The sequence below is a fragment of the Equus quagga genome, chromosome 1 (assembly GCF_021613505.1).
Source record: "Equus quagga isolate Etosha38 chromosome 1, UCLA_HA_Equagga_1.0, whole genome shotgun sequence".
NCBI classification, from domain to species: Eukaryota; Metazoa; Chordata; class Mammalia; order Perissodactyla; family Equidae; genus Equus; species Equus quagga.
Window position 1 is genome coordinate 125,105,566 of NC_060267.1, and position 27,434 is coordinate 125,132,999.

Below are 27,434 nucleotides of genomic sequence, written 5' to 3' on the forward strand. Positions count from 1 at the left end.
GCTCGGGGCTCTCAATTGATTCTCCCCCTTGCCCACTTCGGGTCCACGGACGCACTCTCCCTTTCCCTCCTCCCCTCGCGCTCCTGGGTCTGAGCCCAGCTCCGGATCGCCGGGCGGAGGAAGCAGTCGCGGCGGCCGAGACTGAGCAGCAGCGCGCTCGCTCCCTGATTTCAGGAGAAGCGCCTATCCGGGAGAGCCGACTCCCAGCCACCTCCAGCGCCTCCCACCTTTTGCACCCCAAGCCGGGGGCTCCAGGGAACCCCCTCCCCAGGTGACACCATGCTGGACCCTTCGTCCAGCGAAGAGGAATCGGATGAGATCGTGGAAGAGGAGAGTGGCAAGGAGGTGCTTGGCTCGGCCGCGTCCGGCGCGCGCCTATCTCCTAGCCGCACCAGCGAAGGCTCGGGCGGCGGCGCCGGGCTCGGGGGCGGTGGCGGTGCCGGCGCCGGGGCCGGAGTGGGAGCCGGCGGCGGAGGGGGCAGCGGAGCCAGCAGCGGCGGCGGGGCCGGGGGGCTGCAGCCCAGCAGCCGCGCTGGTGGTGGCCGGCCCTCCAGCCCTAGCCCGTCGGTGGTGAGCGAAAAGGAGAAGGAGGAGTTGGAGCGGCTGCAGAAGGAGGAGGAAGAGAGGAAGAAGAGGCTGCAACTCTATGTGTTCGTGATGCGCTGCATCGCCTACCCCTTCAACGCCAAGCAGCCCACCGACATGGCTCGCCGGCAGCAGAAGGTAGGTGCACCTGGGAGGCCCAGGGAGCAGCGCCGGGACGTCGCCAGGCGGGCGGGGCGAACAATAGGAGCTGGCGGCGCAGCTGGCGAGGAGGAGCAGGAGGAGGAGGAGACCGCGCCCTGGGGAAGGGGCTACGAGGCCCCCTCTCCGTGGCCAGGCCCAGCCCAGCCCAGCCTGGAGCGCGCCAGGAGCTGCCTGGGACCGGCGAGGGGCCTGGAGCGCAGCGCCGCGAACCGAGCCCCCCTTCTCGGGAGCGCCGGGGAGCAAGGTGGGCAAGTCCCGCTTTGTGGCCCGGAAGGCTCGGCGAGTGACTTGCAGCCCGCGGCGCCCAGAGAGGCCTTGCTCGTTTGCTGGGCTCCCAGCACTCTCCAGCGGCGGGCGGCTGCGCTCAGCAATGGGCCCGCCCTCCTGGGCGTGCGCTCGGCGGGCGGGGATGCCGGTGTGGAGCGAGGAGAGCGCCTCCGAGCTGCGCTCAGGCTAGTCTGGGCAGAGAGCAACCGCTGGGGCAGGCGGGAGAAGGCAAGCACGGAAGGCGAAGCTTCCAGTCACACTGCGAAAGGCACCCTCCTCCCCGCCCGGGTCAGCTGATCACTGACTAGGGTTGCCCAGGGGGTCCTCTGGCACCGTTTCCCTCTGGCCGGGGTTCTCTCCAATCTCCCTTCCCTTTCCTCACTGACCCCAGAGCAGGGGCGCGCCCTCTGGTCCTGCCGGGGTCAGCCCCTCTGCCTTCTTCTCTTTGACTCTCTTCTCTTCCCAAGGTGACTTCGCCGCCACCTTCTGGCTCTCTGAGGCCCTCCAAGCCCTGCCGCTGGTGCCTTGACAAAGTGCAACTGCAAAAAGCCTCACAGTTATAAGCATCAAAAGCTTTTTGTGTCTGAGGCTGGGGCAAAGCTGAGGCGGCTCCGGGCTGCCTTTGATGTGAAATAAAGCTTCTATGTCTACCAGCTGTTCTCCAGCCAGAGAAAGGAGGGGGCGGTTCCTGAAAGATGAGGGGCAGCCATGGGGGACCAGAAGACAAGGGGTCAGATACCCCGTTGGAGGGAGTGAGTTAAGAAAGTCTGCTTTCTGCTCTGTCTCTTTTAAATCAATCTGCCGCTCTTGAGCTATCAGAAACGCCAGTGAAGCCCCCAGAGGGGCAGTGTGAGAAACCAGCTCTAACCCCGTAGAGGTGGTGAGACCAGTTTCTTAAAATAGTGAATTTCTCGGTTGCTGCCATTTAAGACTGAATTATATGTTGCTGTAGTAGGGTGTTCGGTTTTCCTGTATTTCTCCACCCTTATCTTGAGTTAGCACAGATTCCTCTGTTTGTTTTGATTATATATGCACACACACCACCCATCACTGATGTTTATTTCAGCAGTCACAAGCTTGGGTATCAGTTTGATTAAAAATCAAACTCATTTCCTGGTTGAGAAATAACAGGTGGGCTGCACACTCTGCTCTCGACCCTCATGAGTGCCCCCTTGCTTTTTCAACCTGTAATTTGGACTACAGAGAGCAAAAGTATCCTCAGAGCAGTAAAAGTTTTTTGGATATTCTTTTAGGCTTGGGTGTTGGGTCCACAGGGTCTCATATTTCCAGTTTCAGCTTGGAATTATTAGGATGATTATGTCTTTAGAGCAGGAGAAATTCCATCTCCAAAATCTATCCTGTTAATAACAGCAGCAACCAAAGATGTCCTATTCCTTTGGCAATGAAAACTTTTGTGACTTAAAGAAAAAATAAAAAACAAACTTCCCTTTATCAATCGAAGGCTGTAGAACTCTATGTTTCAAGTAGATGCTTAAATCCAGCACTAGAATGGGGAAGGAAGTCTATTCTCACAAGGACACCGTTCTTCTAAACAAACCTTGAACCACCGAGAAGGATCATCATGTGAGGCTAAGTTGTTCTGATCCGATTGTCTGTTTTACCTGAATCCATTGAAAGCTGTGGTTTTGAGGGGTAGGTGAGTTCTGTTTTTACACATGACCTTAACATCAGAGAGACTCCAGGACAGACTAATAACACTGGCATTTGGTCACACTATTTTTAGTTATTGCAGCAAACTAGTGCTAAATACATATTCTGGCAAAGCTCCCTCGGGGCTGTTGGCTGTACCAGGAAGCTGAATATCTGTCTCCTTACTACAAAAGAAAACAAGCTTTTCCATTGCTATATCTTTAAGTTGTTAGTGCCTTCCTGGAAAAGGATGTCATGCTATTTTTTTCCAAGTAGAAAGCTTGGAACTTTGATTATTTTCTTTTTAAATGAGCAATCATTGAAAGTAACTGAGAAGTTTGCATAATCATTGTGGTGAAATGTAAAGCCTACCAAAAAGATTGGTCAACTAAAACTAGTCGTGGAGAAATATAAACTAGTTGTAAATGAAACATGAGTCTGTGGTGGAATAGAAGTGAATGAACTAGAAAAAGCTAGAGGAAAAATGATGTAGAGAAAGGAAATAGAGTGGTATGGAGGGCAGAGAGAGAACTGCCTGTGAAAAAGAAGTGCTGAACTGGGGAAAAGAAAATATCGTATTGTCAAGGCAGATCACCGTGCTGTACGCCTTTTACACAGTGCTGTGTGTGAATTGTATCTCAATAAAGCAGTGGGGGGCAGGGGGAGGAAAAGACAATATTGTACAGAGTATAATAGACTTCATGAAACCAAATAGTCTATATCATAACACTGGCCACCATTTTTCAAATCCCTACTGCATGCAGGGCACTTCACTTAGATCATTTTTTAAAAATAGACTTTATTTTTTAGGAAGAGTTTTAGACTTACTGAAAAATTGAGAAAATAGTACAGAGCTTCCATATGCCTCATATGCAATTTTCTCTATTATTAATGGTTTACAGTAGTATGGTAACTGTGTTACAATTAAGGAACCAATATTGATACATTACTATTAACTAAAATCTGTAGTTTATTCAAATTACCTTAGTTTTAACCTAAATTCCTTTTTCTGTTCTTAGATCATTTTAAATTCTCCTAATAACCCCAAGAATGTAGGAATTACCCTCCTTATTTTTAGAAGAGAAAACTGAGACTCAAAGAGGTTTTGTAATTTGCCTAAAGCACTACATAGATAGGTGAAAGAGTGGGAATTGAGGCATGGGGTATTCTGATTCCAAGTCTATCTATTTAACATGCAACACTCACCAGAAATATTCTGGAGTGGAAAATAGAGCCCTAGCATCCACAGCATGTCAGGTGTAATTCTTTATTCAGGGCTATTTCTATTTGAGTTGAGAGAGGCCTACCCCTCTCCCTTTGGGCACCTATCAAATAGTCAACACAAGCAAATGGACATTTAAGTCCTAACCTCATACAGAGTATGAAGGAGGAAGATGGGCTGGTAGCTGGTTGATCTGAAGACCAGACTGTCGTCAGTCTTTCTATGTGGCTCAAGCTGGGTGGAAAAAGAAGGATTTTAAGAACAACTGGGAGGGAGCAGAGGGAGAAAGGGCTATTGCTGGATCATTCTGATAGCTAATTACTTTGTTTTCACTTTTACTGGGAAAAAGAATGCCTGGACTTTCCAATAATCTTCCCAGTTAAAAGAGAGGATTTTAAACAGACTATGTGAAAACGTATTTTATCATTTATAGGTGTATTTTTCTTGTCTTACTGTGAATCTAAATATAGCATGCTGGTAATGATAATTTATGACCAAAACAAAAACCTAGCCATCAGACTGTCACAGTGTATGTTTCAGCAGCTGATAAATGACAATCTGAAAAACAGTTCTGTGCTTTTTTTTTTAATCTTCTTTTGTCAGAATGGTAGAGTGAATACCTAGAAGTTGGCATGGCAGAGCTCCGCCATATGTTTCTAAATTCTGTAGTAACGGTGTTGAGTGGCTACCTCATGTGAACGAGCTACTTATAGCTGATACTGAGGGAATGTACAAGCAGGCACTGTCAACAATTCTATGTAATATTTAGACCGACATGACCAATTGATTTCATTGGCTAGGAATTATTCATAATGCCTGGATTACAGGTGCTCAAAATAAATATTACGTGTGCATATGTAGTTTGTGTACATGTGTGTGTCTGTATCTGATAAGAGAAGGGGGCAATCCTACTATTGTGTCTGTTCTATGTGAACTCCTGTTTCATTCAAGAGGACTTTATGACGAAGCCAAATGTGTGGTAAGTTCAAGGTACTCATTTCCATGTGATTCAGCTTATATCTTACCAGGAAATTATGGCCAATGTTGAGTCACTTTTAGCTATAGAAATTTCATTTTTATTCATTTATGTATGTGATTTGTTAGTTGGTCATGACTCAAAAGCCCATACCTTACATAAAATTTAAGACCTACTGCTGGTTAACTATATATGTGTGTGAGTGTGTGTGTATTTTAAATCAATAATAGTGATTCATCTATTCGGATATGCTTTAAAGCATTTGGGTTAGCTCCACTATTCAAAATTCTTAAGGGTTGCTTTGTCAATGCAACATATGATTTACATTTTAAAAAATAAAATATTCTAACCTTTTGAGAGAACTAAATGACTATTAAGCCAGGATTCCTTCAAAAAGAATTATGTGTTTCTCTCTTCATCAGGGAAAGAATTAAATTCTTTAAATATGCTTTTTGGCATTTCCCCCCCCCCCCCCCCCGCCCCCACCAATCTCCTTGGTGCAATGGGCAGGAACTGCTATGCACTGGTACTCGCAGAGACATTCTGAAGGCGCAGAATACCAAAAAAGTCATCAGAGAGGTTCTTGCCTCATTACACACTTGGAATAGCCTTATGCCTCCCTAAAACTGGGTTGAAGAACAAAGGAAGTTAAACATTCGTTCCTGAAGAATTGTACTGCGTAAAGTGGTCAAAGTCAAATGATTCCAAGATCTTGTCCCTGCAAAAGAAATTGAATATACAATCGTAAGCTATCACACTGAAATGTAACCGGCACTTGTGACTCGGGGCCAGGTGTCTATATGACTTAAGCTGGAATGATTAGGTGAGTTCTTGTAGCTTAGTTCTAAGTTCTCAATAAATGACCAGTTACTCATTGCAGCAAGCACTCTCTCAGGCTTGGTGGCAGACCAGAAGATATGTGTGAGATGTGCTCCTGACCTGGGGAGCTTCTGTCTTAGTCTGTAAGATTACATATATACATGTCAAATAAGTTAAGAATAAGAAAGTGTTTCATTTTAAGATGCTGATTACAAATACTAAAGTAGAGGAGGGGGAGAGAGGGTGTGTGTGCGCATGCACCCACACAGGATTGAATATAATAATAGGGAAAATCCTCATGGAGGAAGTAGACTAGGGTTAGGTCCTAAAGAATTTGTGTGATTCGTGCAAGCATAAGGAAAGACAGATATTCCAGTCTGGAGAAGAGCATGAGGTAGCAGGAATGTGGAAAGGAGTCATTGTTTGTGGAACACTATTAGTCTGATTCTTTTGGTTCCAAGTGACAGAAACCCAACTCAAGTGGCTAAATCAAAAGGAAAATAAGGGGGAAGGGAAAGATTTATTGTTGCTTGTAATTGAAAAATCCAGTGCAGGGTGACTGCAGGTGTGGCTGGATCTAGGAGTTCAAACGACTTCCTAGATAGAGTGAAGAAAGCTGGTTGATGAGAAGAAAGGATATATATTGAAACCTGTGTTTGAGCTCAAACTCTACCATTGATAAACCACTGGTTATAGGCAAGTCATTTTCTGTCTCTGGGATGATTTCTTCATCTGGCAGATGAAGAGAAGGATGAGGAAGCTTCAGGTAGTCTCTACTGTCTCCTCTTTATCTAATAGTTGATATTTCTTCCTGGGCAATGAGGTTACTCATTATCAAGACATAACATCATTCAAACTTGTATTTGGTATGCTTTTACATTACAAAATAAAGCATTGTCTTCAAAGAATCTGAGATAATTAAAGACAAAGTTAGAGTTCACTTTGTCCGACTATCTAAATTTTAATGAGAAGGTAAGATCTTAAAAGCTTATAAGGCTGCAGACTACCCGAGAGATTGTAAACTGTAGCCTATGGGCTGAAACTGACCCACAAATGTATTTGTTTTATCTACAATGCATTTTTCAAATTTTTGAATTAGTTTGCAACATTTAAAACTATCAAGATAATTCACATAAAAAATTGTATTTCTGGCTTCTCTTATAATTGGAAGATGTAGCAAAGCTGCGCCCAAATTTTTATGAGTCTGCAAAAAGCAATAGAAATAAGACTACCCAGCCATCACTTAAATAATGGAATTTTAATCACTGTTAACTAAAATTATGCTTGTTCTAAGAGGATATATATCTGGATGGTAGGACATGAGCTATCTCGTTCCTGCCAACACCATCTCTTCTTGCCATTGCTGTGCAGATATTGATGGTCTGACCCTGGCCCCTGTAATGTATCCAAGAAAAGGATCTGGAATTTGGAACTCTATGTTCCCTATCTCTGGCAACAGTTTCCCTGTTAGGATCAGATTTATAGTTACTGCAGAATTGGAGGGCTGATGATCAGAATTACCTTGTTGTTTTTGCTTTTTTGAGGAAGATTAGCCCTGGGCTAACTGCTGCCAATCCTCCTCTTTTCACTGAGGAAGACTGGCCCTGTGGTAACATTCGTGCCCGTCTTCCTCTACTTCATATGTGGGACACCTGCCACAGCATGGCGTGCCAAGTGGTGCCATGTCTGCACCTGAGATCTTAACCGGCGAACTCCAGGCCGCTGAAGAGAAATGTACACACTTAACCGCTGCGCCACCACGCCGGCCCCTACCTTGTTGTTTTTTATTTGTCAGGTTCAGCATATGATAGAATTACTTCTCTGCTGTTAGCAGGTAAAGAAAGGAGAATGAAGCCAGCGAGTCTCTGGTCATTGCTTTTGCCATATGATGGACAGTGGTTAAGAGCATAGACTCCGAACTTGAATGCCTGGGTTTGCTTCCTGTCTGTACCCCTAACTGGTTCCGTAATTTTGGGCAACTTAACCTCCCTGTGACTCAGTTTACTCATCAATAAAATGGGTAATGGTATCTCCATCATTTGGTTCTTGTGAAAATTAAGTGAGACAATACACTAAAGCTCTAAGAATAATGCCTGGCGTGTGGTAAGTGCCAAGTAAGTGTTAGTTCTTCCTATTGCTAAGTTGATATGTGTAATGTGTTATTTTTATCCTTGAAAGGATTGAGCGAGTTAATATACGTAAAGTACTGATCATAGCAAGCTTCATATTCGTTATTCTTATCATCGTCATGATCATCATTATTGACATGGAAAGCAGACCCAGCGGGTAATTGTTACCATTTTAGCGTTGTCTAGAGAATAGTTGGGGTCGAGGATACAATACATCCCTCTTCTTCTTTTGTTGAGACGCTTCACTAATTCTACAGGCCATCAGTCTCTGCTTCAAATCCCTTGTCAGTTTCGTGACCTGGTGGCTGGGTGACCTTGGGCACCTTATCCAATCTCTTTAAGTCTTAGTTTCCTCATCTGTAAAATGGGGAAAAATAATATTGAGGATTATGAGAAATAAAGCTTGTTAATTGCTCCACAAGCCCTTAATATGTGGTAAATGTTGAACAAATGTTATTGGTAACAGTAATAATAGTATTCTTGCCTTTTGTCCACCAAATGCCCCCATGTTATTTCATACTACCATGCTTTTGCTCATGCTGTGCCTTATATTAGAACGTCTTTCTCACCTGACTTGCTCTTGTTCCTCCTTTAATTAACTCAGGCGTTATCTCCTTCAAGAGACCTTACCCAAACCTTTATATTAGGCTAAATGCTCCCATAATGCCCTGCTCTATCTCCGCTTTATCTCCTATACATTATGTTTAAATAACCTTTCCTGTGTGTGCCTCTCTCTCACTAGGCTGTAGGAACCCCAAATACAGGGATCACATTTTCCTCCTCTTTGATTCTCCATCTCCTAAAATGCTGCCTAGCACATAGTAGGTTCTCGTAAACATCGACTGTTGAAATTCCATACTGGTGCTTTATTTCCTCGGGAATTTCTAAGGAGAGGAAGTGGCGGAGTTTTAAATACAGTCTACCTCTATGAACCTTATCACTTTATAGAAACTTCTTAGTGAAAAACATGAAGGATAAACCATTTACCAAACGGTTTCAAACTAATTTATGTTGCGGAAACACACCATCAATCGCTTTCCAACTTGGCTTGTTCATACCAACAACTAACACATTTGTAGACCCCTTATAAAGAAAAATCTTCTTTTAAACACCAGAAGCAATTGTGAAGCTTTTGCAATGGCTGGATTCCAGCTGAACTTGAATCACTATAGTGCATGTTTAAGTAGCCAAACATTCAGTCAGAAAGAGCCAAGGTGAGAACTAAGTTGCCATATTGGGTATATGTTCTTTAGTGTGTTTTATTTAACTTAGCTGTTTCTGAAGAAAAAAAAAGAATGGGCAGTCAACAGCATTATAGTGAAAGTTAGGCTGTTTAAAATATCATGTGTCTCAATGCTGCCAAATTTATATAATAGAATCGATAAGTTCTACGTATTTACACATAAATAAGTATGCTTCTTTTCTCTACTTTTATTCTCTTATGGGATTTTGGTACTATTTTCTCTCTTATTGTAAGTTATCTAAAGTTCTTTCTGAGTGAAGTTAGGATATAAGTAAATAATAAGTTGCACGTTGGATGTGGTCATAAGAATATCATGGGTGTGAAATATCTACAAAAAATTAAAACTACTTAGGTATGGATTTTTCTGATGCCTTTCACTAGTCAAGGGAAAATTATCTTTGCTAAGCCACTCCTTTCATTTTAACAAGCAGGGGAAACATTGAGAGGTTTGAAAAAGAAACTGAATTATCAAGTCCCCAAGTGTTCCAAGCTTCCGCTGCTATTCTAAAGTTGAGAGTTATGGAGTAAACTGATGATGTGGTGATGTCCTCTCAGTAGCCTATGGGAGGAAAATGTCAACCCATCACGTGATATTTCTCAGACTCACTTCTGTGCAGTAACAAAGTTCGGAGATACTTTGAAATTAACTTTTTTTTTCATCCCTAAGTGTTCCAGAAGCACATGCTAAGTTACAAATCCCCCAGGGGCTGTAGTGCTTTCAAAAAGACAATGGGATTTTGGCAAACATGCAGAGTGGTACAGAGAACCCACTGTGCCACTTAAGAAAGCAGAAGAAAAACATTGAAAATTCTTGCAAATAATTATGCCTTCTGTTGCCCATGCAGAAAAACAGCCTTTTGGTGTGGATGGTAGGCATAGAGTTGTTTAAGTAAATGAGTTAAAATATATCTTGAACATTACTTTGGCGATTTTTCTGACAAGTACAGCAACTGTTGTCTCTAAGGCAGTGTGTCATAACATACTGTGTTCAAAACATTTCTTGGGGGCTCTTCCATATTCAATTTTTGTTTGTTATACATCATCAGACAACATTGTTTTGAGCCACTTCTACATACAAGAAAGTCACTAAATCCTGTAGGCAAAATATGCAAAGACATTTTAGACAGCATTTCTGATCTTGAAAAACCTATCAATCTAGTTGAGAAGTTGAGGTGCACCAACATAGAACATAACTTATGGGGTAAGGCAGGATATGGTAGTTTTCTGAATCATAAATATTGGTGTTTTCCAGGTCTCCGTCCTTGGTTTTCTTATGGATTGGTTGTGTCCCCCTAAAATCCACTTGCTGAACTCCTAGCCCCTAGTACCTCAGAATATGACATTATTTGGAAATAAGGTCTTTGCAGATGTAATTAAAGTTAAGGTTGTTAGAGTGGATCTTAATCCATTATCACTAGTGTTCTTATTGAAAGGGGAAGTTGGGACATAGAGACATTTGTACTGAGTGAGAACAGAGCGTGAAGAGGAAGGCAGAGATTGGAGTGATGCTTCTACAAGCAAAGAACACCAAAGATTGCCAGCAAACAACCACAAGCTAGGAGAGAGGCATGGAATATATTCTTCCCATAAGGCCCTCAGAAGGAACCAACCCTGACAATACCTTGATGTCACATTTCTAGCTTCCAGAACTGTAAGAAAATACATTTCTGTTGTTTAAGCCACGTAGTTTGTGGTGCTTTGTTACGGCAGCCCTAGCAAACTAACACAGCCCTCTTGTCATCTCTATACCATGTCTCTGCAACCTCACCGCTAATGATAGCTTTAGCTACTGACATCTCCACACTTCCCGTTCTCAAATCTTTATCTCCAGCATAGCGCTTTCACCATACTCAAACCCATACATCTAGTCATTTACATCAGTGCTGCTGAAGGTGTGGTCTCAGACTGGTGCAAGACAGTGAACACTTTGTCGTGCATCTACAATGACATAAGGAACTTGCACTAGAATGTGAAACAACTCACTGCTTTCTTCAAGAAAGTCTTGCTACAAAAAATTGTCAGCTGAATTGAACAGCTTAATGTTGAAGTTGATGTAATTTCCAGTACTAGTACCTTATCTTGGTGAAGACCAATAACAAACAGTTCACAGATGGCACAAGTCTACAGACTACACTTGGAAGAGCAGGGACCTCCAGGATGTGTCGTCTAGCATGTCCTCAGACCACTCAACAATACAGCTCACCAGGAAGCTTTTCCCCTCTATTTTCTAACTTAATGAAGACAAATTTATTTTCTTACAGTCTTGGTGCTGCTATATAACCAAGCTGTTTAAGGCAGAAGTACAGAACTCAACTTCAAATCTTTACAGCTGTCCATCCTCACCACGAAAGGATGCACACATCTTGTTGATATTCCCACTGAGAAAGTTTTCATCTCTTTCTCTTCCTCTTCATCTTCATCGATGGTGCTCAGCTTTGGGTCCTCATGATTGTTTTCATGGACTTTTGCAATAACCTTCTAACCATTTTCTCTGCCTCCTTTCTTTCCCACATTCCATCCAGCTTTCAGAGTGATCATTCTGAAGCCCAGATCCAATCATGACCTTTCCCTGATCAGAATTCTTGTGTCTACACAGGATAAACTCTAAACTCATTTGCATAGCATAGCTTTGCATGGCATAAATGGGTCCTCCCTCCCTGTCCAGCCTCTGCTCCTGTAGTTCTGCACACATCCTTGGCTTCAGCCTGTTAAACCACTTAACATCCCTTCACTCTTGCAAGCTCTTTTGTGCCTCCATGTCTTCATACATGCTGTTCCTCCTGCTTAAAAAGCCCTCCCCACCTTGCCTTCCATCACTCTCCTAGGTAAACAATGGAGTCCAGTCATTATAAAGAACAGGAATAAATAATGACTACGGGATGGTAGAGTATAGAATATTACTCTGTAAATTTGTAAGCCTTCTCTCATTTAATCCTTACAGTAACTCTCTAAGATAGGTACTAATCATCTCAACCCTAGATGAGGAAACCAAGAGGCAAAGCAGTTAAGCAACTTGCTTTAGGTCACACATTTAATAAATGGTAGAGCTGGGTTGGGTCCCAGGTAGTCTGACGCTAGCATCTCTTAACCATGTGCTATGCTAACTACATTGGAGCACAGAGCACTGAGCACATCTTACTTCAGTTATACCTATTTCTTTCTCCTGACTCTACAGAGATGATTTCATTTAGTATCCCCTGGTGTCTGATAGATAATGTATACACGTAATAGGTGCTCAGTAAATAAATGGCTGATACATGAATTCATGATTGTTTAGAGAACAGAATAAATATTCCTTACTGTTTATAGCTTGTTCACTGAGATGATCTCATTTCTTCTTTAAAACAAACTTTGTGAGTAGGTGGGGCACATTTTGTGGTAGGCAAAAGTGAGGTCCAGCCAGTCCCACTGGCCAGACAGAGCTATCAAACACCAACCTGGGCCTCCTGAGCAAAATCTAGGGCTTTCCCTGCCATGCTGTCAGTCTTGGGTTCATACTAAGAATGGCCAAGGCCATTTCAGACTTTAAAGGTCACGTGACTCAGACTTTTAGAAGGTCCACCCATCTAATAACAAATTTATTAAAATGTACCTCACATTCACTTATCTTTTTTTTTTTTTTTTTTTTTTGAGGAAGCTCAGCCCTGAGCTAACATCTGCCAATCCTCCTCTTTTTGCTGAGGAAGACTGGCCCTGAGCTAGCATCCATGCCCATCTTCCTCTACTTTATATGTGGGACACCTGCCACTGCATGGCTTGATGAGCAATGCCATGTCCGCACCCGGGATCCGAACCAGCGAATCCCGGGCCGCCAAAGCGGGACATACACACCCAACCGCTGCGCCACTGGGCTGGACCCTCACTTATCTTTTTTATTATTAAAACATTGGAAGGATTTTTTTTTCAATCTTGCTTTTAAAACTATTTGTCTATATAGCTTGGTTAATAAATGACTATGATTTCTCAGGAATCATGGTGCATTCACAGGAATCCATGCCAACTGAAAAAACCAGCCTCACCAAGTGTTTTCAGTTGTAGCGATATTTTATGAACATTAAATTTAACAATTAATGAAGCTGACATATGTTTGGAAGTCATTTAATGGAACATTTATTAATTTTGATTTTACGTTTTGGAGACAATACATTTTATTTAAGATCTTTGAATTTTTAGGCCCCTGGAAAGTTTCAAGACTCTGGTTACCATGCTTATGTTGCTTAACTGGTAAAATAGCCTTTGCTCAGGCTTGATGGAAGCAGTGCCATTTGAATTAAGCCTCAAGCTGGCAGAGAAGATCAAAGGATAGGGATGTGCTATATTTTGGGGGGAAGGAAAGATACTTTCAAGTATTCAGAGCTAAGATAATGCAAAGTGAGTTTGAGGACCTCTGAACAAATATGATTGTACAAGATTCCAATATTGGAGATAAAAGAAATGAGAACAAAGGTTTATTCATGACTGTGGATGCCCTTCAACACCAGAGTAAAGGGGTTGGGCTGGCGCGGGAAGGACCTTATTTTGTAGGCAATGGAGAACCACTGAAGAATTCTGAGCTGGGCAGTGATATGAACAATGCAGTGTTTTAAGAAGATTAATGTAAGTGAAGTGTGCGGAAAGCATGGAAAAGGGAGAGAAAGGAGTGTAAATGTCTTCACACTGAAAAAAGGTCACAAATTAGGTTTTAACATTTTATCCAGCACAGATAATCTTTATAGTTTTCTGGGGAAATTTGTAGAAAATTTCAGAAAATTAATGCTTATATGTAGAATCGTCTTGAATCAGTAGTTCAAAGGCATTTCATTAGAACAATTGTTGATCCATGTCTTCATTTTATTAGAGTAATTTTTATGTATTTGTCATATTGTAGGGTATGAGTGTTCATTTCTCTTCTTACAAATCTTAAAAATGTGAAGCAAGGTGCCTGCCCTTTAAATTATATTTAATTTTGGTGACCAATATTCTGATATCCTGCACAGGTGCAAAAACTCTCCTGCATCACATTGTGGAGAATATAATGACTCTTGGACGAAATACATAGAGCTGGAACTGGTGTAATTTCAGGAAATGTACATGTGATTCCATTTCAGTTCCAGCTGACCTAGAGGATTCAAATGGAGCTTAATCTGTCCCCAAGAGGGCATGAACCCCACAATAACCCCAGGTTTATATCAAGCCCACAGGAGGACAGATGAGGGGGCCTAGCTTGTGGTGTAGGTATGGGATCTGGAGAGAAAATTTCTGAATGCCCAACCAGACTAGAGGAGACTCTTGGATTTGTCCCTAATACCATAGGATTCCATCCCCAACATTGACCTAGGTTTGCATAGGCATCTGGGGGACAGGATACCTTCATAGCCCCTGCCCTTCCTCACTCCTGCTCAAATGGAAGGATTCTGATCTTAGTGGTAAGATTCAAGAAAAGTTACTGGACCACATTTATTTGTGGTCAGAGTCACTTATATTAAAAGGGAAACAGCATTCCCAATAGTTTCTCTTTTCTTGCACAGTCTTGGGTGCCATCATCTTTTCTATCTTTCATCTGTTAATCCCTATTTGGTAAGATTTGGATGTGGATATAGAGGTAGAGAAAGGTTACATGCTCCAGCCCACTCTTCCAAAGCTCTAATAGTAAAAAGGGTTTTTATCTTCCATTTATCATTGTTATTTGTGCGTAGTTCTCCTGAGAAGATGGGTGACTTTGATCTAAGATAAATTCAGGTATTCCTGGGTCACCAGGTCCTTATACCATCTTAAAGGCTTCAGAACACCACATCAATTACCGGAGGGTCACAGCTGGCTTCCTGGAGGTGGTTGCACTGCAGCTGAGGAACAGGTAGAATTTGAACACTGGGAGGCAGGAGAGTGGGTATTCTAGCAACAGCATGAGCAAAGATACAGAAGCCACACAAAGCTAGAACAAAGAGCACATACAACACGTAAGATCAGAAAGGTAGGTTGGGCCCAGATACTGGTAAACATTGAATACTACCAGACTTTGTCAGTTTTCCTTTATTTGGTAGGCAGTCAGGGGCCTCTGAAAATGACCTATACCCCTGAGTAGCTCCGATGGAAATACCAGTGAACTGAGGCACAGGGCCTATCACAGATAATGCAGATATCTGGGTGATTGCCAAATGAGGGGTGATTGGCCTTGACCTTGTCATGAAGTGATGTGTTTTCCCATAGGGCACTTGAGGCTTCAAAATTTCCAAAAAATACTGTCAACACAAGCAGAATGTCTTATTTGCAAAGGACATGATTTGCTCCAGCATTTATCTATGGCCAGGTTAGGAGCAACTTCCTATGAGCTCCGACAACAGCCCCACATCATTTGCCAGCCTTCCTGTTTGCCTGGCAATGGAGAAAAGTAAAGGATTTCTTTCTACTATCTACTTCCCACAGGCAACCTAAGTGCCACTGTGTATTATGATTCAGCATTATAGACCTTTAAAGTGAACAGACACTGGTTAGATTTGTACTCATTTTAATTAATCAGAAGCACATTCCTGCACCCCCTCACCCCTCCACCCCCCTCACCGAAGCAGCAGTTCTAAGCAATTGTGGATATTCTGTCTAATCTACAGAGCTTTTCATATTCTTCCTTCCATTTCTATGTGCTGAGAGCTCAAAGCTGTCTTTTAGTCAATATTCAATTAGGATTTGAGTCAGAAGGCCATCATATTGAACTCTTACAGAGGGCAAAACGTAGTCACTTCTCTCGCTTCTATTCACCTTGTGTGGAAAACAATCCATCACTTTTCACTAAAGAAATGTGTATCTGCTGCTGCATAAGTTAAATATTATGCCAAATTAAGTGTCTGTGCTTCCTCATGACCTGGCAAGAAATGAAAGTGTGAGAAAAGAATTGTCGGAAAGAAAACCAAGTTCAACATTATACATATTGTACATGCCAAAATTTAGGGAGATTTATGATCTAGAACATTTCCCTCATCTCCACTCGCAGAACTCTGTGCATTTCTGTTTTGTGTTCTCATCCAAATGCTTTTATATAAGGCTTTCTCTAATCAATATCCTTTGGCATATTCTTTTGTTTCCAGCACAATCTCTTATTCAATATTCCCTTTGTCATAGAACTGTGGTTTCAGAGCAAAAGCAACTCATTCCTAGGATTAAAAAAAATCCTGGGCCCAGCCTGGTGGCATAGTGGTTAAGTTCACATGCTCCACTTCGACAGCCCAGGATTCACGGGTTCAGATCCCAGGTGCAGACCTAGCACTGCTCCTCAAACCATGCTGTGGTGGCATCCCACATAAAATAGAGGAAGATTGGCACGTATGTTAGCTCAGTGACATCTTCCTCAAGCAAAAAGAGGAAGACTGGCAACAGACATTAGCTCAGGGCCAATCTTCCTCACCGTACCCCTCCCCCCCAAAAATCCTAACAAATATTTTCTACAAATATGATAGCAACAAAGATATTTAGAGAATACAGTAATTTATTTTGATTTTATTTACATCAAATTTACCTGCCTGCTTGAAATGCCAGATCTTTGAGGACAACAGCAATATGAGACATTTATGTTAAAGTTGGATGAAAATTTAACACTTGTTCCAAGACCCCAAACTCATATAAGCAACATATCATTACAGTGATATAGATAATCCCCCAAATTACCAATGAATTTAATCAATATGACCAGCCAATTGAGATGACTCAAAGAAAATTTTCAATTGTACTTTGTAAATATAAAAAAACTATATGTCCTATTTTAGTGGACAGTATTGGTTACCTACCTATTGTTCATGCCCCAATTTCAAACAGAATTACATTTTTTTCAGGGAGTTAATTTTCCTCATCCCCAGCCTCAGAAACAGATGCAGATTTGTCCATGCCAATCAGCACATGGCACTGTACTGGAAATACAATTGGTTCATGGCTGACCATGTGACCTAAGTTGATCCAATCAGATCGAAGGGAAGATTCCATGCTTGGGAGAAAAGTTTTCCTCCTCTCCTGATGGACATACCAAGGAGGCATGTGCCATTGATGCTACTGGCAGCTATCTTAGAACCATGAGGAGACCCAATTTAGGCTGAAGCCAAAGTTGAAGATAGTGAAGTAGTTGAAATATGGAAATAACTTGAGAGTTTTTGATGACAGTAATAGGCCACAACATTAAGCCGGATCTGGAGACCACCTTTCATCTGGACTTCCAATAATGAAGTCAATTCTCTTGTTGGGTAAGTAACTTTGAGTTGAAGTTTTCCTTCCAGCCCAAACTAGTCTACCTCATGTTGTATTTCTCTTCAAAACAAGAATTCTGGGACTTGAATTTTCAGGACTTAACTCTTCAATTTATTTTGCATATTTAGATTCGGATCTAGGTAGAAATCTAATCCTATTTACCAGGTAAGAAGCAAAATGAGAATGACTTCCTTCTAACCCTACGTATCATTTGGCCAAAAGTAAAGTTTGTTGATTGGATGTAAATCATGTCTTGGCACAGGGATAGCATTTATTATAAGTAAAAAGATAAAGTGGATTCAGTGAAATAGTCTTCTCACTCTGACTTAAGTTAACTGCTTTATATATTTTTCTGGAAACAAAAATAAAACATGTTTATTACAGAAAAGCCAAATAATATAGAAATATATAAAGTAGAATTAAAAGTAATCCCCTGATCCCACCACTCAAAGACATCCATTCTACATGTAAAATATATTTATATTATCTAGACGGATATATAGATATATGTATATAGAGAGATCAATATTATATATTCTTTATAAAAGTAATAATTCTATACATAATGTTTTCTACCTGCTTTTTTTGCATGACAGTATATAAAGAAAATCTTTCCGTGTCGGTAAATACAAAAATATGTCTTCTCCTAAATGGCTTGTAGCAATCCAGTTTATGAATGTGCCATAATTTATTCAACCAGTGGTCTATTGATTTCTGTTTCTTACTACCACATGCATTCTACCGTGAGCATCTTCTCCAGTGCATATGCCCTTAATGTAAAGAGTATGTTCATTTAAATTTTGTTACCAATTTCCAAAGCATCTGTAAATATTTACACTCCCACTAGTGGGGCATGAGAATGTCTGATTACCCAGGGTAAAACTGGACATGATTTTTTTCAGTTTTTCCAACCTAATGGGTGATTTTAAAAATTCTGTATTTGCATTTCCTTTTGACGTGTTTATTGCCTCTTTATATGTCTTCTCTTACAAATTCCCTGTTAAATCTTATCATTTTTCTATTTATTATTTGTTTTTAAGAGCTCTTTCTATTTCAATGGTATTAACATTGTCAAATGTGTGCAATTTATGTTTTGTCATTTGTTGTTGGACCTTTTCTATGTTTATTTGTTATGTTGCTGGCCTATTCATGTTTAGCTGAACAGAGTTTTTTTTAAGGTATGCTTTTGATGAGGAAGCTCGACCCTGAGCTAACATCTGTTGCCAATCTTCAGTTGTATATCCTAGTTGTAAATCCTTCTACTTCTATGTGGGATGCCACCACAGTATGGCTTGATAAGCAGTGTGTAGATTCATGCCCAGGATCTGAGCTGGCAAACTTTGGGCCGCCAAAGCAGACTGCATGAACCTGACCGCTCTGCCACCAGGCTAGCCCCTGAACAGAATTTTTAGTGTAGTGAAATCTATGCACTTTCCTCCTTTATGGTTTCTGGGTTTCATGTAATGAAATACTTTTTCCACCAAAAGATTGTAAAACTGTTCATACATATTTTCTTCTACTACTTTTAGGGTTTCATTTTTTGCCTTTATATTTTTGATCCATCTGAAATTTATAACACTGTAATGAGTGAAGTATGAAACCAACTTACTTTTCTTTTCAAACATCTAGCCAGTTCTCTCAACATCATAGGTTAAATAATTTATTTGCTCTCCAGTTATGTTAAATGGTTATCAAATACACTAAATTCTTTTTTTTATTGAGGCATAATTGAAATATAACATTATATTAGTTTCAGGTGTACAACATAATGATTTGATATTTGTATACAATGCAAAATGATTGCCACAATAAGTCCAGTTAATATATGTCATCATACATAGTTACAAAAATAGTTTTTCTTGTAATGAACTTTTAGGATCTGCTGTTAGCATCTTTCAAATGTGCAATACAGTATTATTAACTATAGTGACCATGCTGTACATTACATCCCCATGAGTTATTTATTTTATAACTGGAAATTTGTACCTTTTGACCCCTTTCACCCATTTTGACCACCCCTCACCCCCTGCCTCTGGTAACTGCCGATCTGTTCTCTGTATCTGTAAGCTTATTTTTATTTGCTTATTTGTTTAAATTCCACGTATAAGTGAGACCAGACAGTATTTGTCTTTCTCTGTCTGACATTTCATTTAGCATAATGCCTTCAATGTCCATCCATGTTGTCACAAATGGCAAGATTTCATTCTTTTTTTGGCTGAATAATATTCCATTGCATATACATACCACCTTTTATGTCCATTCAGCCAGTGATGGACACTTAGATTATTTCCATATCTTCGCTATTATAAATAACACTGCAATGAACATGAGGGTGCATACATTTTTTTGAGTTCATGTTTTCGTTTTCTTCAGATAAATACTCAGAAGTGAAATTGCTGGATTATATGGTAGTTCTATTTTTAATTTTTTGAGGAACCTCCAGACTGTTTTCTATAGAGGCTGCACCAGTTTACATTTCGACCAATGGTGCACAAGTGTTCCCTTTTTTTTCTCCACATCCTTACCAACACTTGTTATTTCTTGTCTTTGATAATAGCCCTTCTAACAGATGTGAGGTGATGTCTCATTGTGGGTTTGATTTGCATTTTCCTCATGACTAGTGATGTTGAGCATCTTTTTATATACCTCTTGGCCATTTGTATGTCTTCTTTGGCAAAATGTCTATTCAGATCTTCTGCCCATTTTTTAACCGTATTTTTTTTCTATTGAGTTTTATTAGTTCTTTATATATTTTGGATATTAACCCCTTATCAGGTATATGATTTGTAAATATTTTCTCCCATTCTGTAGGTTTCCTTTTCATTTAATCATTAATGAGGATCCTCCCTCAGAAAGGTGCAATTTGAAGCTTGAAACTGCACTCTTTATATTAGAGACTCTAGAATAGAATTCCCTGCACCAAAAATGATGAATGTCCCTGCCGCTAGATACATTGACTGTTTGCTATGACCTTCACAGGGCAAAACTATGAAAGGAACGTATGGAGAGAAACTTATTTTTTAACAGGGAGATAAGTAATTTTATTCTATCAATTCCAGCCACAGAGATGCTATCTCTCAATTTACATACTTAAAGAAGTGTCAAACTTATGGGCTGGAGTATTGACAAGCAAGTCACTTTTAAAACTTTGTAGGCTGAGATTTCTGTATTTTAGTTCATTCTAAATAAAATGTTTTTTTAACAAATGGCCCCCAAAATGCTGAGATGCATGCCAGTGGAGCAGCAGTAGGTTGAGCATAAAATGACACCAAGAGGAGAGAATTCAATCTGTTCTTTTACTTATGTTGTTATATATATTTTAGATGCTCTCTCATGACATATCATTGTATTCTTGACTATAGACCATAAAAACTGAAAACACTGTGATTGAGTATGATGGAATCCATTCTGACTTGACCTGGTAGAATTATATTTTATTTTCTGGAGGTTCATTCTTCTCTTTAGTCTGCCTACAGAAAGAGGTAATAAAAGTGGCAGTGATCACAGAGATGTTTTCCCATTTGTTCTGCTGTGCATTTTGGAACTTAGTTCATTCCCTGTGTGCAAAATTAATATGTCAAGTGTAAGATAAAGCATTTGAACCACTGCTAGGTTGGCTTCCTAGGGCTTGCAGCTCATTTGCATATCACTAGAGAATTGGGAAAAAGATGCCAGAAGGTATTATCAGTCCAACATCTTTTAAACATTTTTTTAAATAAAAGAATAATTGCATATTGAATATAGTAGTATAGCTCTGATCTGAGTTATTTTAAGTTTGTAGTTATTTGTTCATTCATTCAATGCTACATAGACATGTGAATAAGTAACTAAAATAGATGAGAGAGAGAAATAGAAAGGGGAAGAGGAGGAAACATTGGTAGATTAAAAGAAATTTAAGAGACATATCAACCAATTATCTCAAATACTTCAGGGCAGCAGGGGTGCAATGGAGTTTGGAATTTAAATTCTCACAACCCACTCTTGATAATTATGATTTAATAACAGTCATGAAAATCATATTATCATATTAATGTTGATGGAATCAAGCATTTTTCCTGTATTTTCTCACAACTGCACATTAGGCCAATATATTGAGTGCTTACTATCAGCCTTATAATTTACAGTTACATATATAATCTCATTTGATCTTCAAAATGACCCTATGACATATGCATTAATTATTTGCTTGTTAGAGGTAATGGAACTAAGACTGTGAGAGTTAAAGTAGCTTGCTCAAGATCACACATCTGGTAAGTTGCAGATTCTATATGAAGGGCTATGTATTTGGCTGCTCAACATCTGGACACTTCTATTTGGGGAAAATTGTAAAAATGTGAGTCTTTGGATATAGGGCTCAGTCTTCTGTGACGAAAACTCAAGAGACCAGACCTCTGACAGGGCCTGAAAATCTGACCTAAGATTGACCAATCTGATGGATATTTCCTTCTGAGATGAAAAGTGTGGAACAGTCAAAGCAAAGGAACAGGAAACATTTAGGATTTATTCCACCCTCAGCAATAGCATCCCCTGTCCAGCAGGAATAAAGGTGGCAGAGTTACAAGCCCCACCCTGTGCTGGGGAGCATCCATGACTGTTTCCAAGTATGATCTAACCCTTTTCTCAGCAGCCCGGCTTTGGTTGCTGCCTGTTTTCCAAACCTGTTCTGCCTTCCTGAAGACCTGGGGACCTACCTGATATTTTTCCAACAAGTTCTTTTGTCTTTTAAGTAAACCAGAATTAATTTCTTTTGTCTGCAGGCAAGAACCCTCATCAGCTTGGCTAGAGTTTGGCCACACGTTTTTCTGAAACTGAGCCTGCAACTTTGCCACATTATTAAATCAGACCAACAGTCAGAGAGTAGTCAGCTCTTTTCTCTAGTTTACATATTATACTAAGAATGCATTTTCTCATTTGTGATAGTATGTTGTTGAATAATCTACCCCGTGAGATCTTTAAGTCTCTAGTTTTAGTCTTCAAATAGTTCAGAGGCCATGGTAACTCTGGGTCCTCATGACTTCCTTAAATTTGTATTCACACTTATATTGTTTGTTATTCCTAAGCTTGGATGCTGGGTGCCCTCAGCTTTGACAGGCATTCATTGGAGGAGGATAGTAAAAAAAGAAAGGAAAAAGAACTTGGCAATCTTCCCACAAATTGAACATGAGAAGAAAAAGTCTGAAATAAACCAGAGGAGCAGGCAATTAGGTCAAAATGGAGTGTTATGCACCTGAATCAAATTGTTCTTTGGTCGCACATTCCAGCCTGAATTCTTGTTCTGAACAAGGTGGTTTTGCTGTTTTGTATTTTCCCTTTCATTACAGTTTTGTCAAGTCTAAGATTTCTGTTTGTCAGACTGGTGTTTTAAACCTGATGAACCAAAGTTTGTGCTAATAGGTGGCGTTGATGCTTGTTAACTCTATCAGAAGAGGTCTACCCATAGCACTGTGGCGTGGCTGCGTGCTTTTCCACTCCTTTCCTAGACAATGGTAGGAGAGGCTCAATGAAAGACATTTGAAAAGGGCATAGCAATAGCATGCACTCCCATAAGTAAAATGTCTACATTTAGCTCTGGATTATGCGATCTCAAGGGTTTATATTTTATACAGTTGCCAAGGGCCTAGATTTTGGGGGGAGAATACCTACAAAGCCCAAAGGTAATGTCTTATTTTAAAAGAAAAGAGTATTAATCTTTTTACATTCTTAAGGTCTGATAGAAACTTTTGTCTTCTAATATCCATTCTCTTCCTCTTCCTAATAATAGAGCCTTGTTTGTTAGCTGGAGACATAATAAAGATGACACTTCCCAGTCTCCTTCTTGTAGCTAGATACTGCAGTGGGACTAAGTTCTGGTCAATGGGATGAAAGCACAGGTGTCTGAGTGATTTTCAGGAAGTGTCATTTAAAGAAGTGGCCCCTCCCTTCCTCCTCTTTCCTCCTTCTCGCTGGCTAGAAAACAGACCTGATGGCTAGTGCTTAAGCAGCCATCTTGGACAATAAGGCAGAATTTTTCTTTTGAAAAGAGTGGAGCAACAAAATGGAAGTAACCAGGGCCCAGATGAGGTTGAGTCCTACTCTGTACTGCTTTCCTCCAGCTTTAGTTTTCATGTGTATGTGTGCGAGTATACACACACACCAGCTGCTATCTTGTTTATGTCACTATCATTTGGGAGCATTTTACAATTCAATTGTATTTGTCTTCAAAACACAAACATGAGATGTTGTCTATCTTTAACATAGAAACCTCAGATGTATCTGTTTCATGGCCATGAGTCTTCATTATTTATTAATTTCACTAATAATGGAAGATGCATGTGGTTTTAGTCATAAACAGATTAAGGAAATAATGTGGATTTGTTTCCTATTTAATAACGATTATTAACAATCACTGAAATGAAAGAGTATTTGCGTATAATACTTGGAAGATTAATTCACTTCAACTTTAAACTGTATCATTTGTCTCATGGGAAAGATCATTTGTGATAGAATTACCTGTTAATGTTTTTGCAACTCAGGAAAAAAATCAGAAATTAATTATCCGACGGAACACAGAAGAAAAAGCATTTCATTATACTAGGGCCTGATAGTGACGCTAAACTTGATGATTAATCACCATTTTTATTTTAAACACTTTTGTGATGTGCTTTACAAAATACCATGCTTCCCAGCGGCCAGGAAGAACGTGAACTCTCAACCAGGCTCATGGAGTATGGATCTAAGAACCTTCCGGGTGAACCTGTGTTAAGCAGCAAAGTTGTGTTTGTACTGCACAGATATGTGTGGCTAAGGCATCATGAAAGTAGGTGTAATACTTGTAAATTATCGTAACTCTAAGCAAAGGCTGTGTCTATAGAGTGAGATGGAGGCAATGTATCATTATTGGAGGCCATTGGGCCACGAAGTCTAGGTGCCTGACTCTCCACCTCCGTGTTTTTGATCTTGGGAAAGGCACTGAACTTCTCTAAGTCTCAATTTTCTTACCTATAAAATGAGGCTAACTTCTGCCTTGGTAGGATTTTTATAAGAAATCAATTCAATGAGATAATCTAGGCAATGTTTCCATATTGGTGCTAGGCATGTCACTGACATGCAATAAAAAGCATTTATGATTATAGTTACTGATAATATTATCATGATGATGATTAAATGGATAATTGAGATGATCAGGCAAAAAATGAAACACACGGTCTTGCCGTGAAATTAAACATAGAGTTATTTTCACTGGCTGTATGTTGGACAGATTTACTCTAGAAAATCTTCGCTCCATAGTGGTTAAGAGTACAGACTCTGGAACCAGCCTACCTGCGTACCAGTACCATCCCTACCCCATACCGGCTATATGACTTTGGGCAAGTTACTTGACCTCTCTGTGCCTGTTTTCTCATCTGAAAAATAATGTTGAGAGTACCTACTTCACAGGGTTATTGTGAAAATTAGATGAAATAAGATTTGTAAAGCTCTTAGAATGATGCCTTGATACTGCTAAGTGCTATCTTCATGTCAGCTCTTATTATTGCCAAGTAAATCTGTGAACACTGTGCCCTTTTGACCCATGATGAACAAGATCCATTTAGATTTTGTCTTCTCTATAAACCATTCCAGATATCTTGGTTTGTTTCAAATAGGATTATCTGCTTCTTCGATGTGGTTTAAATAATTTCTTCCTGTTTGATTTTAATCTGAGGATATAAATTGTCTAAATCTAGACTTGTGGCTCGAATCCATGAATGGGAGAACTGTCATGGAAACATTTTTAGTAAGTGAACAATGGCTTTCACTTAAATGAAATAAATCATTTTTCTCAACCCTCACTTGTAGGGGGAGAGAACCATAAGGCAGAGGAACATAATATATTGACACATTTGGGAGAGGACATTATAGCTAGCAGGCATAGTTTCAAAGCGCCCTCTTAGAGAAGTCCCAGTATTACAAGGGGATGCCAGGTGAACAGAGGGTTTTCTATCTTATTCCCTTTTGCTTTGAATTATTTTACGTCTTGCAGTCGCAAGTGCCAAAATGAGTACCCAGGAGACAAGGATTGCTCCTTCTCCAAGAAGATACCTGTGAGGCCACCCCATACAGTGTATATTTTTGTTTGTTTCTTTTTCTCTTTCAGAAAATTTTTTGCATGTTTTATTTACAATGTCAACTTTTAAAAGGTCACTAAACTAAAGTTAACTAGACAATAAACTAGGCAGAATCACTTTACAAAGAGGGAAAGCCCAAAATGCCACTTTCTCTAGAGAAGCCCCAGTTCACCTTTATTCAGAACAAAGAAAAAAAACCTTTTGGTCATACTAGAAGAAACTTGGCCATAGGTTTGGAATCTGTACTCAAACTGCACATGCAATGAGGACAGTACTCTGCTAATACGATTGATTTGCTGCACTTGTCGCTCCAAGGAACAGCCAATGAGAATCTGGCTGGTGGCCTTCCTTTTGTTTGTTTTCCATGGAAAGGTTTTCTTTCTTCTCTTACACGCTTGCTAGATGATAAGTTTTCCTCTCAACATTGCGCTTGCTAGTTGCTGCCTAACAATGGATTTAGATGAGACTCAAAGGAGATATTTGCCAGCAATAAGGGCTGTTAAAAAATAGAATGTGTTACAGGGAGAAGTTCAGGGATCTCATTTACTGCCTGGAGATGAGGGATGGAGTAAGTGACATCCCTGTTGCTGGAAAGCGAATGGACTTTTAGAGGAATGAATACAAAGACTTTCTGGTGCTTGGAGACACCAAGATGGCTAGTACTACAAAACAGGATTTCAACTAACTGATTCTATTGTGATTTCCTGACTTGGTGAATATATCATAAAGGATTGGCAGTAACCCAGAAAATTAGACAGGCAAACAAGAATCTTCATGATTTGGGACCTGGGTTTCTCCAAATACCTTGGATAATTGCCAGTCCTTAATTTTGACTTTTGATTTTTTCCTACAGATCAGTTCTGCTGGTCAGAATATCAAGGGTTTATCTTAAAGCATGAAAACCTTTTATGAAAAGTATTACTTCCTCAGCTTTGGTTTGCCAACCAACTCCGGGGACCCAGGCTGTTGACTACATTAATTGTTTATTTCTCATCTGTACATATGGGAGATACACACTTCTAGGCACAAACACACGCACATACCTCACACATAGAAAAACATACACAATATTTTGTTTTCTGGAAAATAATCCTCAAGATAGACATATAACTGATAGGAAAACTAAGTTTTCACTTACGTAATTAAAAATATGGTGATCTGGCTGTCGTGTTAAACCATGCATTTCAGAGTGATAATTGTCTTCTCATTATTAAATATTGTGGAAATCATTGTTGTACACTGTCTCATCTCTTTGAATTTCATGCCATTTAATAATCTTGTGTTAGATTTATGTGTCTTTTCTACAAAGAACTCGATGTTTCATAGCTAATTTCATTTTATACCCAAATATCTTACGAGTTAAGGGTGATAGGTGGTTATTATCCCCATTGAAGTGGATGGAAATTTAAGGCTGAGAGAGGTTAAATAAGAACTGGTGAGGCTCATGCTGTAAGCTAACAGCAATAATAATGGGGATAATTAGTTTTTTGTAGTTCACAAAGCAATCCATGTGCATTATCTAATTTAATCTTTATTAGAGACCTAGTCTGGATTCACTCAATATGTCTTATTCAATTTGCTCCAACTCAGTATGTCCCATACTGAGCTCATCATCCCCTGCCCATCCCCCTAAACATTTGCTTTAGACGTCCTTGCTCTCCTCATTTCAGATGTTGGAATCACCGTGTACCTAGTCACCCAAGCTAGAAATCTCAGTGGTTATATTTGAATGCATCTCAATCACCAGGTCATTCCATGTTTGTCGCCTAAATGTTTCCTGCATCTTTCTTCCTTGTAGTATCCCCTCAGCTAAGAACCCAGTTCATGCTTTGGCCTTAGTTCTTGCCATTCTCATTTCTCTCTTTGTGTATTTCACAACCTCTTATAATTCATCTCTTTGCCTCCAGTTCTGGCCCTCTCCAACCCGTTCTTCACACTTGTTGCCAGATTCACCCTTCTCTGTAAGCCCTATAGTGTTTCCCACACGATAAGTCGTAGCTTCTCAGCAAGGCATCCAGGCCCTTCATGGTCTAGCTCCACCTGCTACTCCCTTCTCACCACTTCCTGTCCCATAGTTTGGACTCCAGTAACC

General features: G+C 40.2%; 1 protein-coding gene across 1 annotated transcript in view; it reads left to right on the top strand.

Annotated features, from left to right (window-relative positions):
- The first annotated feature begins 279 nt into the window (after nt 1–279).
- Nucleotides 280–27,434, top strand: part of CADPS (calcium dependent secretion activator) — a 433,248-nt gene continuing 406,093 nt past the window's right edge. Inside the window, exon 1 of the mRNA XM_046679760.1 lies at nt 280–723. Within this exon, the coding sequence (XP_046535716.1) occupies nt 280–723 (444 nt within the window). The remainder of the gene's footprint in view (nt 724–27,434) is intronic.